Source organism: Eptatretus burgeri, chromosome 10 (assembly GCF_056783735.1).
Source record: "Eptatretus burgeri isolate ZD-2024b chromosome 10, Ebu_testis_v1, whole genome shotgun sequence".
Taxonomy (NCBI): domain Eukaryota; kingdom Metazoa; phylum Chordata; class Myxini; order Myxiniformes; family Myxinidae; genus Eptatretus; species Eptatretus burgeri.
In genome coordinates this window covers 101,940,607-101,956,652 of record NC_140970.1, presented here as the reverse complement: position 1 = coordinate 101,956,652, position 16,046 = coordinate 101,940,607, and the positions used below count along the sequence as shown (strand labels likewise).

General features: G+C 42.5%; 1 protein-coding gene across 6 annotated transcripts; it reads left to right on the top strand.

The window, feature by feature from the left end:
• The first annotated feature begins 509 nt into the window (after positions 1 to 509).
• LOC147019315 (ras-related protein Rab-7a) lies at positions 510 to 14,841 on the top strand. Of its 6 annotated transcripts, none has more exons than XM_085899703.1 (6): positions 510 to 726; positions 2,998 to 3,052; positions 10,421 to 10,547; positions 11,603 to 11,821; positions 13,663 to 13,791; positions 13,982 to 14,841. In XM_085899703.1, exons 2-6 carry the CDS (start codon positions 3,000 to 3,002, stop codon positions 14,069 to 14,071), a joined length of 618 nt encoding a protein of 205 aa, XP_085755829.1. In that variant the 5' UTR covers positions 510 to 726; positions 2,998 to 2,999; the 3' UTR covers positions 14,072 to 14,841. The 6 variants fall into 6 exon arrangements, with proteins under 6 accessions (XP_085755829.1, XP_085755830.1, XP_085755833.1 ...); XM_085899704.1 differs by having other exon boundaries at positions 535 to 810; XM_085899707.1 differs by lacking the exon at positions 510 to 726 and adding an exon at positions 781 to 803.
• The last annotated feature ends 1,205 nt before the right edge of the window (positions 14,842 to 16,046 follow it).

The window sequence follows — 16,046 nt, the reverse complement described above, 5'->3', positions numbered from 1 at the left end:
CGGTAAGCGGCCTTGTCGAAGCACATGACACGTCACGTGACGTGACGTCTGAGTGGACTGACAGTTTTTTATACCAACATGAACATGTTACTAATCCTGTGACGAAATAAGCACGAGCAACTGCGAGTCACGTGATCACGGCGTCCACGTGCTCCGACCGTCACGTGGGGGGGGGGACCGATGACTCATTTCTGATGTGGGAATAATAATCATTGTTATTATTATTATTATTATTATTATTATTATTATTATTATTATTATTATTATTTTGTGAGTGAAAGTGTACACTCCAATTCGGCACGACAAAACCTTCGACGACGGAACACTATTTATAGGTTGTTGTTGTTGTTTTTTTATGGTCGAGGATAAAAAAAACGACGAGCAGACGATGACGTCATCATGGAATTTCGTCATCATGCATTAACTCTGATTATTTACTTCATTGGTTCGTGACGCCTTCACAGAAACGCTCAAACAGATTTTTCGGACAAGGTGTGTTCCCTGATTGATGATCGATCGTGCGGTATATAAACGCTCGTTGAGGGAGGAGGAAACGGTTCGGCGGACGCGGCCGGGGCTGTGACGTTGAAGCTCGTGACCCGCAGTCGCCATCTTGTGGGCACCAGTTGTGATAATCGGCGTCTTCGTCTCGCTGGGTTAACTCGTTTCACCCTCCCCCCTCTCTCCCTGTTCCTTCTTACCCGGTTGTTGGTGAAGTCAAGTCAGGTGAGGCGGTCGTGACGGGACGTGACGTGGCTTGGTGTGGTTACCTGCTGTGTTCGGCCTTGGCTCGACGTCCGGTGGTGGGACGTGCGTTTGATGTTTTCAGGGGTGGGGGGAGGGGCTACTACTACTACTACTACTACTACTACTACTACTACTACTACTACTACTACTACTACTACTGAATTGTGATAAACTGTGTTGGTTAAACAGGTACAAAGTAGTTTTGTGTTGAGCCAGTGCCTTGTTGGGAGGTGAGTCTGTGTGTAGTGTAGTGTAGTTATCATGATTACTAGGTGAGTCGGTGTGTAATTTAGTTATGATTACTAGGTGAGCTGGTGTGTAGTTATAATGATTACTAGATGAGCTGGTGTGTAGTTATAATGATTGCTTGGTGAGTCTGTGTGTAGTTTTAATGATTATTAGGTGAGTCGGTGTGTAGTGTTGTGATTGCTTTCGGTGAGCTGGTGTGTTGTGTAGTTATAATCACTAGGTGAGTCGGTGTGTAATTTAGTTATGATTACTAGGTGAGCTGGTGTGTAGTTGTAATGATTACTAGGTGTGCCGATGTGTAGTTATAATGATTACTAGATGAGCTGGTGTGTAGTTATAATGATTGCTTGGTGAGTCTGTGTAGTTTTAATGATTACTAGGTGAGTCGGTGTGTAGTGTTGTGATTGCTTTCGGTGAGCTGGTGTGTTGTGTAGTTATAATGATTTTAGGTGAGCCGGTGTGTAATTATAATGATTGCTTGGTGAGCCTGTGTAGTTATCATGATTACTAGGTGAGTCTGTGTGTAGTGTTATGATGGCTTTCGGTGTGTAGTGTAGTTGTAATGATTTTAGGTGAGCCGGTGTGTAGTGTAGTTATAATGATTGCTTGGTGAGCCTGTGTAGTTATCATGATTACTAGGTGAGTGGGTGTGTAGTGTTATGATGGCTTTCGGTGTGTAGTGTAGTTATAAAGATTGCTTGGTGAGCCTGTGTAGTTATCATGATTACTAGGTGAGTCGGTGTGTAGTGTTATGATGGCTTTCGGTGTGTAGTGTAGTTGTAATGATTTTAGGTGAGCCGGTGTGTAGTTATAATTTTAGGTGAGCCGGTGTGTAGTGTAGTTATAATGATTGCTTTCGGTGAGCCGGTGTGTAGTGTAGTTGTAATGATGGCTTTTGGTGAGCTGGTGTGTCATGTAGTTATAATGATGGTTTTAGGTGAGCCGATGTGTAGTTATAATGATGGCTTTAGGTGAGCCGGTGTGTCATGTAGTTGTAGTAATTTTAGGTGAGCCGATGTGTAATGTAGTTATAATGATTGCTTTCGGTGAGCCGGTGTGTAGTATCGTAATGATGGCTTTAGGTGAGCTGATGTGTGGTGTAGTTATAATGATTTTAGGTGAGCCGATGTGTAATGTAGTTATAATGATTGCTTTCGGTGAGCTGGTGTGTAGTGTAGTTATAATGATGGTTTTAGGTGATCCGATGTGTAGTGTAGTTATAATGATGGCTTTAGGTGAGCCGATGTGTAATGTAGTTATAATGATTGCTTTCGGTGAGCCGGTGTGTAGTATCGTAATGATGGCTTTAGGTGAGCTGGTGTGTAGTGTAGTTATAATGATGGTTTTAGGTGATCCGATGTGTAGTGTAGTTATAATGATGGCTTTAGGTGAGCCGATGTGTAATGTAGTTATAATGATTGCTTTCGGTGAGCCGGTGTGTCATATCGTAATGATGGCTTTCGGTGAGCTGGTGTGTAGTGTAGTTATAATAATTTTAGGTGAGCCGATGTGTAATGTAGTTATAATGATTGCTTTCGGTGAGCTGGTGTGCAGTATCGTTATAATGATTTTAGGTGATCCGATGTGTAGTGTAGTTATAATGATGGCTTTAGGTGAGCCGATGTGTAATGTAGTTATAATGATTGCTTTCGGTGAGCCGGTGTGTAGTATTGTAATGATGGCTTTAGGTGAGCTGGTGTGTAGTGTAGTTATAATGATTTTAGGTGATCCGATGTGTAGTGTAGTTATAATGATGGCTTTAGGTGAGCCGATGTGTAATGTAGTTATAATGATTGCTTTCGGTGAGCCGGTGTGTAGTATCGTAATGATGGCTTTAGGTGAGCTGGTGTGTAGTGTAGTTATAATGATTTTAGGTGAGCTGATGTGTAGTGTAGTTATAATGATTTTAGGTGAGCTGGTGTGTGGTGTAGTTATAATGATGACTCTGTGACGTGGGGGCCTGTATGATGATTAATTGTTCATTTTTCCTCCCTCATCCAGCCATGAGTTCCAGGAAGAAGGTTCTTCTTAAAGTGATCATCCTCGGTGATTCGGGGTACGTTGGCTTCATCTCAGTTCTGTGGAGTTTTGTGATTAGTTGTTTTGTTTAATGCCATGTTGGAGTACTTCATAATTGCCTCCACCACTTAAGGTGGATAGAGGTTGTTTTCATGTGTGTCGGTGAACAGGATGTATCAAGTTCGGTGTGAGGGACCAAATGATGAGATTTTGGTGAAGGTCCAGATACTCAAATTTAAGTGAATCTTCACTATTGAGAGATGGGACCATAAACTACTGTACAATCTATCAAAAGGTGGACGAGTTGATTCGGTGACGAGAACAAGCCGTTTCGATTCTGGTTTTGGTTCTGTTCCAGGTCCAGCCTGTCATTGGGATACAAAACCACCTTTTTACATGTAGTGGAGGTACGCGCTCCACTGAATGCCCTTCTAGTTTAATAACTTGTAATATTTAAGCGACTTCTCGGTTTATTTTTATGGAGAAATATCTAGTACGGTTCCTCCTTTGTACCAAACGCAGGGAGGTTGTGTGTGGGGGAGGGAGGAGGTCATGTGTTTTGAGGGGATGTGAGTGTTACTCATCGGTCTTGGTCCCATGGTGTTGACATTTCAGCTCTGGAGTGTCTCGAGCTGAATATCGTTGGATGATTATAATCGTGTGGTGTGTGACACACTCACTTGTTTAAAGTTGTACAAACTTGTGTAACCTATTCACTGTTCTCTCGATTGTTCTGGTGGGGTTGAATTTTGCATTTAGACCCCCCCCCCACCTTCCCATTCAAGACCTGATATTGGGTAGTACTGGGAGGGGGTTTGGGGATGGGGTGTCTTCTGCAGGGGGGGGCAGGTTTCTCATTACTTGGGTCCAATTTGTTTCAACGAGAATTCCTTAAACTTCTGAGAAATAAACCTTTCCCTACTGTACGTCCTTTAAAATTGCTGATGTTGAGTTGGGTGGTGATTTGTAACATGCTCTTTCTGTTATGGGGACCAAAGCAAAATTGCAACCCTTTAACTTTTTAATTAATTAATTTTTCCGTTGTTCTCTGCCACTAAAGGTGAAGTTGTTTTCATCCCTTTCTGTCTGTCTTTGTTTGTGTGCAGGATATCAAAAAGTTGTCGACCGATCCGGATGAAATTGTGGACAGGTTGGGTGTGTGACACGGACGAACTGATTAGATTTTGGTGAAGGTCCTGATCTGACCATGGATTTTTTTTTTTTTTTTTTTTTTTTTTTTTTGAGATTCTTCACCATTGTGAGATGAGGGTTAAAACGATTTTTTATTTATTTTTATATATATATATATATCATGATATCTGGAAAAAGTTGTGGACGGATTCAAATGAAACTTTGTGAACAGGTGGTTGGGTGTGTGACGAGGACAAATTCAATTGGTCAAGATTCGGATCTGGATACGAGAATTATTTAATCTTTAAAGTGATTCTTCACCATTGAGAGGTGGGGGCCAAACGCGATTTAGTAATGTCCAGCAATGATATTTCAAACATGTATTGGACACGCTATGTTCTCGTGGATCAGGCATTACGTGGTGCTATGGAGGTATGAGCTCAACAGAGTGCGTTATAGTTACATTTGTAGTGAGCGGTATTTTATAACTGTGCCATCGGTGTGTTCATGGCATGTTGATTCTGGTTTCGACCTGTGGATGAAACTTTCTCGTTCGGCTAACTTTTCCCTTCTGTACCGCTTGGTACCTCCTTTCATTTCATCTTCTGTAAAGAACAAAGAAGCAATTAAAATTTCCTTTTGTTCGTGTTTGTACCAGGGCATACAGTTGAGGACCAGGCCATGTTTTCAGGGGTACCACGGCTGTTACGGGTGGTTAACAAGGAAAACCTTAAATCTATCTCCCAGGACAGACCATGCGATACATCCATGAGAATGTTTACAGCACATTCAGAGTTGTGGAAACTAACGTTCTCTCTCTCCTGAAGATTTGGTCAATCTGTGCACACATTGCTGCCACGAAGTCTTCAATCTTTTTTTTTTTTTGGCATCGTAAACACTATTGTAGTATGGGTTTGTCTAATCATCGAGGTTTGTGATGTATTGTGGGACTCTCAAAAATATTAGTCATGGAACTGTTCCTCAAGCCATTTGGAAGGTTTAAAATGGCATGTTCCCAACCCCTCTCCCCACCCCCCCCCCCAAAAAAAGTCTTGATTTAAATCGACTTTAGAGGTCGTGTGATGAAGCTGGGGTGAGTGACCTGGTGAGATGGGTTCATCGGTGGAGGCAAAAGTGCTTGGACACCTGAAGTTAGTCGCTGCTTTTCCTCTCACCCACAAGTTTGCCATGCTACTGGTTATTTGAGGTCCACAGGAGTAAGATGGTCTCCATAGCCTTGCTTTGAGCTTCATGCATCGTCCTCTTCTTGCATGCACTTCCCTCTTCGCACAATTTTGCCTTTGGTTCTCTTGCTTTGGCTCGTGTAACATCAAACACCAGCACCCATTAATTTGGATAATTTGAACAAATTCTCACCTCTTCTGCAGTGTCCATGGACTTTTCTTTTTTCTTTCTTTCTTGGCTCATTATCGCCACATGCTTGTGCTTTCGAGGCACCGTATTGAACAACATGATGAAATGGAGTTCATAGAACACTGCATCCTGTGTGCACTTCAAATATACACTTCAGTTTAAATAAAATTATTTTCAGGATCTTAAAAAAAAAAAAGTCAAGTTTAGCGTGACTGCTTTCGTCACACTAGTACAGCACTGTTATACACTGAGACGGAGTTACAGTTGAGATGGAGGCTTTATTAATCGGCAGCCGCTGATATTCACCCCCCCCCTCCCCCCAGACTGAACCCTATCAAATGCCCTGCACTCTCATTCTAGATAACATCTGGTATGGTTCTTGGAAGTATTATGAAGGCAATTTATTTTCAAGCATATAATGCTATATAAATTTAGGTTCCCATCATGTACTGCCTTTTTGGCTGCTGGTTGTCATTGCTTAGGGGTGTGGCTATGCCACTGATGCTGTGCCCCTATCACCAGTACACACTGGTGCTCACTTCATCAACCTGGGAGGGATGACTGGTTGAGTCAACCCCAACTGGTGTTAATTCAGCAGCCATCGGGACCCCAGGATCGCAAGCGAACACCAGACTCTCGTAAAAGTTTAAAGGCTTGTTAATTAAATTCTGGGTTTTCCCCTCTGTCTAAGACATCCTATCTAATGTTACATTAGTTATTTGTGACTGTTTGTCATTGTGATGTCCTTACAAATGGCAAGTTTCCTGTTTGGAAGAATTTTTCCATTTTGTTTGCCAGTAAAACAGTTAGTGTTTTTTTATTTATTTTTTTTTTTTTAAATATCTTGCTGCTCTGTGCATGTACAGTTAGGACTAATTCAGAGACAAAGTACTGTAGAACGGCAAACTTGTCTCAACTGTGTTTCAATTCTTCAAAATATAACATTAAATTCAAATGAGTTGTTCCTCGGTCATAAACTAAATAAACTCCCACACACTCTTCAATCCCATTCTTCCCTCCAGGTCTTCAAAACAGCTGTTCACCACCATCTCTCATCTTCCCCCATCCAAATCCACAATCTTTCCCCCCCCTGTTAATCCACCCCAAACCCACCTCTTTCATATTCCCTGCTTTCCTCCTGAAAGTCTCTATGGTGTCCATCTTGTATACCCTGTGTTCCCCACCCCATCCCTCTCCCTTCCACAAATCTCCTTAATGTCTGTTCCACACTGTTTTGTCCTTCCCTCTCCCACCCATCATCTGCTCCCCTTGTTGTACTTTGTGTGTTGGCTCTCATACGAGCCTCGACATTTCTTACAAAGACAGATCGACATGAACTAATTGCTTAACTGTGCTGCTTTTTTTTTTTGTTGTTGTTGTTTCACATGCATGGGATAACGAGTTCATAGAACACCTTACCCCATACATTGATTAAAAAATATCATTCATTTGACCAACAATGACTTTATTCGAGTTTGTATTTAATTTAAACCATGTATATATTGTTACGGAAATGGCCCTTAGTATCCTAATAAATATAGGATTCGCCCAGATCCCCCATTAAATGCATGTTTAGCCAGGCTGTTTGGTAAAATGGGCATTACATGTGTGTCAGGAGGTGTCACAGGCTGTTTGTTTGTGCAGTGGTGGATCGAGAGCTTCTTTCCTCTCTCTGGATAATAGTCCCCGCCCAGCGCTGAGAGGGGGAGTGGCCAAAAAGGAAGTGAAACTAAGAGGAGTTTGTCGGCTTCGTAAAGGGCAGTGCCCCATAAAGAAAAGGTGGAAAAGAACAGAGGACGGAGTTGAGCAGTTGGTTTTGAGGCATGCAGGGGAGGCTTTGAGGTGAGCGTGCGCCGGGAAGGCAAGAGAAACGACGGGTGTCGAGGGGTGATCTGCTGGATGAGAAGTCTGGCTTCGAGGCGAGCATGCGCCGGTAAGGCAAGAGAAACTACAGAGCCTCTGACTTTCCCTACTCACCTCACGGCTCGACGATGTCTTGGAATTCCATGGACCCAGCCCGGCACCTCGATTTGGCCTTGTCTGGTGAACAGGCCAGGCCAGGCCTGGACTTGTATGCTGGACCTTGTGCGAAACAAGCTGGAACCCACCGCCGATCTGACTGTCTTGTGCCGTCGATCTTGCACGGGGTCAGAGCGTGCGGAGGCCGCGTGCGGTGCGACAAAGGAGGATGAGCGCCATTTTTTTTCCACGCGGCGTGCTCGAGCTTGGGGTTAGAATCCAAGGACATCGGCTTGTTACGAGCAACATTCGTGCTTTTGACACGATGCTCTCGTCCATGAAACATCACCAAGTACTCTGTCTTGTCCGCATGCTGTCTATGTCTCGTCTGCATGTCGTTTAAGGCTTATCTCGGTAGGGACCCCCTCGAAACCCATAATCTGTAGTTCCCTAATTTAAGAATGGGTTAGAGAGTGATACGTTGTCGTGAATATTTTGCTTGTGTTGTGTTCACCGATGTTCCCCAATAAATCTGGCTGATCCGTATGAAGTTGCCGCTTTGGATCAATTTGTGTCGCGTCGAATGATCCGTTTGATTGGTATATAAAACAGAAATGGTTACAGACTGGCAGAAAACGCTCGGCATCTGACAAAACCAGTCTAACTGGGGTCTATCTCCCCAACTGGTAAGGTTCAGGGGTACATTGGTATCGCGATTGAAGACTCGTGACCCGAGGCCTGTGCAGAGCCAGCCGGCGTTATAAACCCCGGAGATGGCGGTGGTGAGGGTGGCGCCAAATCTGCAACATTCGACTGTCGAGAGTCGGGTGCTGCCCCCCCCCCCACCCCCGGATCCGCAACAATATGTATATATTCCAGGAGTTTACAGCCGTTGATGCAGTCTTGTACACCACCTTGTTGAACACATCGAAGTACTGCAAAACTACCGGTTTGTTTTCTGATTGGTGTTGAAAATGTAACAATTTTCAAAGTTGTTCCCCTCATAAATTGATATTTGTGGACGCAGACATAATTGAACCGGTTCATTGACCCTGCTTTTTCATTTCGTGTGTGGGATCGTTGCTCAAAAGCGTTCCCAACCACTCCAGCAGAGAATCCGAGGGTGAGGGAAGGGTGACTCAGCCGGTGGTAAATGAATAAAAATCGAGCCCCTTGATTTGAGGTGGCAAGGCACACAGAGTCCGATCATAGCAGTTACTGCACGACCTGTTAGCAACTTGTCTGTGTTTATTGTTGCGGGGCTCATGGGGGAGAGTGGTGACTCGGACCTGCTTCCCTGAAGCCCATGACCCACGGATAACTCTGCGGCCTGACAGGTTGGTAGGTGACTAGGGATGTCTTCTGATGTGACTAAATATGCTCAGGACCCTGTGCCCAAATCTAGTGTTACCTTCCCAAGTTACTGGTAATTTAATTTATCCCAGATGGTGAACTGTGGCTTTTGACTTCCCACCTTTTATCTAATTATGTAGTTGGGACGTCTGCTGGTCCAGCACAGCGAATTGATGGGGTGCAACCTCCTGTCTACTTGTGGAATACCATGTCTAACCAATGGAGGAAACTGACATTCAAGCTGGTTTTTGGAAAAGCTCTATTTTATCGGCTACATCTATGCAACAAGTACTGAAAGCTTCCCCCGAGCACAGAAGAACCATTTAAACATTCGGCCTTAACACCGAGAACACAACACTGGAGTGCCTCATCCAACTGTTAAAATGAGACTTGGGAAGTGGAGGATGATGACTCTGAGGAAGAAGAATGGGGGGGAGGGGTGTAATTTTTGGCCTCTTGCTCGCCCCAACGTGGAGAGGACTAGGGTGGTGTGGTGCAGCATGTCTGGAGAGGTGTAGGTGTTTTGCAACGCGTGTACAAGAGAAGACTGCAAGCCGATAACTCTGCTCAGACTGGTCATGGGACAACAGGAAGAACTTGTGCTGCCTGTCGACCTTTTCTGTCTACCATCATGACACCCTTTGACCTTTTGACCTTTTGACCCTTGTGTGCTGCTTTCTCGTTGGACATGCATGTGGTCCTTCACTTCTCCATAACTGCTCCTCGGAGGGTCGTTCATTCAGCTTCCCTCACTGGTAGTGTTTTATATTTATTTATTTTGAAGTGTATGTGTCCCTTGCGTTGAACAATTCCTCGGAGCCTTTCCGAAACTGCAAAGAGCGTATATAAAATGGAACCCCCCCTAATTTGACAAGACAGCAGTGGATTATACACTTGTCGATACAAGTAAAATGTTTGGAAAGTAGATCCTAGTTTGTTGCTCGGGTGTCCCTCTTTGTATTTGCCACCGAATCAACTTCTTTATTTTTTTTTTTGGTTCTCCCAATCCATACCTGAGTTTACTTTTTTGGCAACCAGATTGGTGTTTTTTATTGATGTGCTTGGTTCACTCTTCACAAGGTGCATGCGTCAAGTCACAAAGCTTTGGTGCACTGGAAGGATTCCCTCCCCCACCACTCCCTTTGTACCCATCACAATTGAAGTTTCAACCGTGACTTGACTTTCCCTCGAGGAAACCTGCCCCCCCCCCCCCTTGCTCGCATTTGTCTGCATGCTCGCGTGAGCTGAAGACGTTGAGATGGAAGGTTTTTATTTTGTTCTGAATTGAGCTGTGACTGCGCATGCCGCCCATATTCGAGGATCGTTTGAGCAGCTGTTACCTTCTGTTCCAACAGCCAAGCGTTGCACTTTTTATTTTTATTTTTATTTTTTTCCTCCTTTTGAACTCGTTTTCGAAGCCAAGTCTGGATGTTGAAAACCATGATGTTAAGCAAGTCGAATATCATTTATTTATTTATTTATTTATTTTTTTTACAACAAATTGGTAGATTTGTGTAACCATTTTGTTCTGGATTGATAAGTGAATGATTTTTTTTTTTTATCTTATTCCTACACCCCCCCCCCCAAGTGTTGGGAAGACATCCCTCATGAACCAATATGTGAATAAAAAATTCAGTAACCAGTACAAGGCAACGATTGGTGCAGACTTTCTCACAAAGGAAGTGATGGTGGATGACAGGCTGGTCACGATGCAGGTACAGAAAATCGTCGGATCCCAAGCACTCGCGTACTCGCGTACCCTCCCATAAAAGGCTGTAACCTTTGATTTTATTTATTTAAATACATCGTTGTCTGTGGCTGAAACCGGGCAACAAAGCTGTGTTCTAACAAGGGGAGGGGGTGGGCATGAAATGGGAAAGGAAACTCACCTGTAAGTAAGAGGGTTAGGTCGATTTTTGAGGTAAGGATTGGTCGGAGGATGACCCGACATGGTGTACTGGCAGGTTGAAGCCATGGAAGAAATGGTGCTTGACCCAAATGGTGGACACCAAATTTGGTCCCAGTTGTTCTGATGTTTTTGAGGAAGGATGGCATACCCTGTCTTGGGAGGCCAGCTTTGCTCTGTGGTCAGCTGAGGATCGCTTGTGGCTGATTACAAGGACAATAGATTTGAAACTGAACCCCTCCCAATGGCTGGCAAGATAGATAAGTGGGTTAATTTGATCTCGGAATGAAAGATTTGTTCCATTTATCTGCTGTCTGCCTGCGTGTGCATAAGGTACCGTATAGTACAATACGGGTGAATTTTTCCAGGTCAGTACTGTTTGTGCACACGAGGAACAAAGCTGGGCCCGAGTCGCTGCCTTTGAGCACCCCGGCTTCCACTGGGAGGAAAGGGTTCCATTGATCGCAACTCATTGACTTCCCAAGGAAGAACTCTCAAATTGACCTTCAACACAAATTGCTCTGTGATTGGAAACCTTTTCCTTGCAGGTTCATGCCAAATGTAGTCAATGTGCTTGATTTTTGAAGGGTGAACGATACACGTGTTTTTTTTGTTTTTTTTTTGGGGGGGGGGTCTTTCATGTGTTACTTTATTTTGAATATGAAGTAGATTGTTCAAGAATATTGAAGATAAAGTTTAAATTTTGAAGCATATGAGATGTTTACATGCATCATCGTTGATGTTAATACTGCTGAGATGGGGGTAGCTGTTTACAGGAATGTGTGTACCGATTGGACTTTTTTTTTTTTTTTTTTTTTTTTTTTTTTTTTAAACCTCTACTTTTACTTTGTGTTGAATCTGCAGATCTGGGACACAGCAGGACAAGAGCGTTTCCAGTCGCTGGGTGTGGCGTTTTACCGTGGCGCGGACTGCTGTGTGCTCGTGTTTGATGTAACGCAGGCCAGCACGTTTAAAACTCTCGACAGCTGGCGAGACGAATTTCTTATCCAAGCGTCCCCACGTGATCCAGAGAACTTTCCTTTTGTCGTCCTTGGCAATAAAATTGATCTTGACAACAGACAGGTATTGCTGACTAACCTTGGTGATCACCGAGTATTATTGGTATGACTTCTACAGTTTGAAAAATGAGGAATCTTGTCAGGATTGTTTGGACCATTGCCTTTTGGGCTTGGTTGGCAGGTGAATTTTATTTATTTATTTTTATTCTCCCCCTGCCCCCCCTCCCAACCAGTTAACCAGAGTACATGCTGTTGGTGACTGTTTAAATATATATATATATATATATATATATATATATATAAAAAATTGTCCAAGATGTATAATATTAGTACTTTGTGATTTATCTTGTCAATAAGAGGGCAGGGAGCAATCCATATTGCCAATATATAATTGGTTAGGTCTGCCACCGGAGGTGGACTGCAGTTGCTTGCTTGCCAGCAGGATATATCAAAACGTGGACTGATTTGGATGAAACTGTGTGGACAAATTTGGGTGTGTGACAGGATGAATTGATTAGATAATTGATGATCTGGATAAATAGTTTTTAAAGGGATTTTTCACCGTTGATGGGGCTTAAAAAATAAAAGTCGGACCGTGTATTCGTGGGAAGAAAATGCGATCTGCTTCAACATTCGTGGCCTTGTGCTTTGCTTTTTTTGCTGGTGTATTAGTGGATGTTTTAATTAATTTAATTTTTTTTTGCATGGGATTAAAAAAAAATTCTTCCCTTCACAAGGAACCTTTCCCTCTCTTTTCCATTGAAATAATGCCTTGACATTCGTGGATTCAACATTAACATTTTTTATACATTTTTTTTTTCCAGGAACATATCCCCCCCCCCCCCCCGTGAATCTTAAAGTTGTGATTAGATTTTGACGAAACTTTGTGGATGGGTTGGCAAGGTGACAAGAACAAGCTGATTCGATTTTGGTTAAGGTCTGGAAGCCTATCGACCTACTGGTGGGAAACGAAATGTAAATTGTTCAGCCCGCCAGAGGTATGCGCTCCACCGAGTGCCGTTCTAGTTTACCATTCTGTGAGGGTGCATCTGGATAGGTCGGGGGTATCCTTCAGTTTTGATGTTGCTTTGACAACTTCACCATTGGTCCTCACACATTTGATTTTTGGCTAAAGACCAAGGACACAATCTTGATTGCAGGTTTGTGGAAATTTGTGGATCAAAACATTTCCAGAACAATTGTGTTGAAATGCTTGCTCTGATCGTGCACCCTTTGGCTCAAATCAACTGATGGGGTTCACTCTTTGAAACTATCCCATGATTAGATGGGCAGCAAAATTGTGGATGAGCAAATTTTTAATGAGCATTAGACTTTCGATCATCATGATGAAAGGTAGGCCATGGTAACCGACAGGAATTGCTGCGATGGACTTGTCGCAATGGTCAGATTGGGTTTTGACAGGAGGTTTGGCTAGTGTCCAAACAAATGGGTTGTAATAAAAATTCAACCCAATATTGTCCGAAATGTGTGTGTCTGATTGGCTAGTCGGTTTATTTTATTTTTATTTTTTTTTCTCAATTTTGCTGCCACCAACATCCAATTCAATTAAGTAGATGTTCCACAAGTTGTGCAACTTGTTTTTGGATTGTGTGTCCGTCCGTGATAGTTTTTCGTTACCGTGGTAACTTGAGAGTTGAAGGGATCAAAGTCCGACTCGGTACGAGTCTATCGAATGATGCAAAGATTAACCGATTCGATTTTGAGGTCGGAGGTCATGTCGGGTAAAAATGTGATTCTTGAATACAGCTGAAGGGATTTAAATCGAACTTGGTGCAAGTATTATAATGATGGAGCAATGTGGGTGAAGGTATATCGGTCGACATCTTTGCGGTGAAAAGTGTCGTTTTATGTATTTATTTTCTTGTCTCCCCCTCCTTTCTTCAGGTCCCAACAAAGCGTGCACAATCATGGTGTCAGAATAAGAATAATATTCCTTACTTTGAGACGAGTGCGAAGGAAGCGATAAATGTGGAGCAAGCGTTCCAGACTATCGCACGCAACGCTCTCAAGCAGGTACCATTGTCCGATCGCATTGTCCTTTGTGGCTTTGTCCTTTCCTCCTGTCCTTTGTGACTTCACTCTTGTACTTGCTCTCCCTCATGAGCAATGGCATTTTCAAATTTCTGGTGTGATGCAAAACAAAACAAGCCATTTGCTTTCATGTATGATTTTAAACCGATTAATGAAACTTGTGCTTCTGCAGGAAATTGAAGTGGACCTCTACAACGAGTTTCCTGATCAGATCAAGTTGTCGAGCAGTGACAAACCCAAAACGCAAAGCAGCTGCTGTTGAGCGTTTGCATTTTCTATGAACAAATTTTTTTTTTCTTCTTCCTCTTCTGACTTTGCAATCCACCGTTGCTTTTTCTTTGCTGTTTTTATAAAATATCTTTGCCAATGCTACCCTCCACCTCACACTTGGAATGAAGCCAATTTTAACACTACTGGTCAGGTCTTGGACACTTTTGTTTTTTTTTTTTTGTTTTTTTTTTGTCCTAATCTTTTTCAGTCTGATGTAGTTGATAAACAGACGTTATATATTTTTCATTTTGTGAATCAGGTATGTGTTCCTGATGGTTCTCTGGGTAATTGCTATCTTGTCTTTAAAATATTTCCCGACTAAATGTTTTCTCTCCATTTGGTTTGGGAACCTTGATGCTTTCAAATTGTACACAATTCAGTTTAATTTATCATGATTCATTGAATGCTGCTCTTGACCCTTTATGAAATTTACTCCTTCACTCACTTTGGGTTTTTTTTTCTCCTACTTTCGGCACCATACACTTTCCTCTTCCTCATCCTCTGCGATCCAGTGGACATGCTAGCTTCCCATGACGAATCTGAGCAACTACCATGTGTATACAGGTTGTTTTGTGAGCCTTTTCTCAAATCTAAGTTTCCTTTTTGGGTTTGTTGTTTGTTTGTGTTTTTTTTTTGTATATAATCTCTTCTCTGATAGTGTCTATGGTGTTATCCAGTTTGAGGAAAGTTGAAGGGCTGGATTTTTGCTTGCAGTTGAAACTTTTTTTTTTTTTTCTTGAATAAAAACGTGCATTAAATGATGCTCGTGTGCTTCCTTTTGTGGTTTTATTATTTTGTCTGTCTGGAGGATCACTGCATTCAGCAAAGTTTCAACCTTTGCTTATTTATGTTCATACCATTTGAGATTGTTGCTCTTTGAGCTTTTCATTACTTGCAAGCAGGGCAAAGACTATCTTTTTTTAAAGGGACATTAGTAGAGCACATCGTCTCACATTCTCCTTCTGTGGGGGATGGAATCGTGTCGTGGTTGCAACTTTTTTTTTTTTTTTTTTTTTTAACCAGATTTGCTTTGATCCCCTGTAGATTCGCACCTTGCGAAATGTCTGACAATATCGACACAGATCTGGCAGACGCTATGGATAGGCAGTCCCTGCGGGGACAGGGCGTGAGGTCGAGCAGTGAATGGATTAAATCGTATAGCTCTAAAGCTGGTTAATTTTGGCACGTTCCTAAATTTTTTTTTTTGTTCACTCTAATTCTCTAAACAGTGGAAAAAGATGACTTTAATGCTTTAGAAATTTCACTATCTTTGTGTGTGTTTGGAAAAGGAAATGTGGCCTTGCTTGCTTAAAGTAAATCGGTATATTGGCTTCGTTATAACACTTTCTTTAAATTATCAGATTTAACATTTCAACATTTTAGTCTGGCAATCAATCCTCATAACCGAAGTAATGTTTCCATGATCTGCTTTACGTAATCCGTGAGAGAAGATCGTGGAAAATCATATATGGATGAAATCGCTCCAAGCTCCTAATTTGAAAACTATAGTACTTACGTAAGCATTGAACACGATTGTAGCTATGATGAACAGGCATTCAATATGAGTGAGGAAAGTGAACAAAAACTTTATCGCTGAGAAATTGTTGTGGCCTGTTCCAAGTCGAGGCATTTTTGAGCAGGCCAAAAAAAACGTAGGAGCTTCAGACCCCAGGGAGGTGACCCAGGAAACACCTGACGACTCAACGAGGTGGCTGAGGATTGCCTGATGAAGGATATAATTAAATCATGCCGTTAATTATCTTAAGGGGTGTTTTAATTAACCCAAACACCCAATTTTCACTCTTGTACTTCCTTGGAGTTTTCTTCGTATACTTGCAAAGTTTCAGGCTGCTCGGTTGTATGGTTTTGGAGTTATGGAGGAGACACACTAACACACACCCTTTTATTAGTATAGACAGAGTTGATGCTGGTGGAGTGAGAACACAGCATTGAAAAATGGGGTGGGG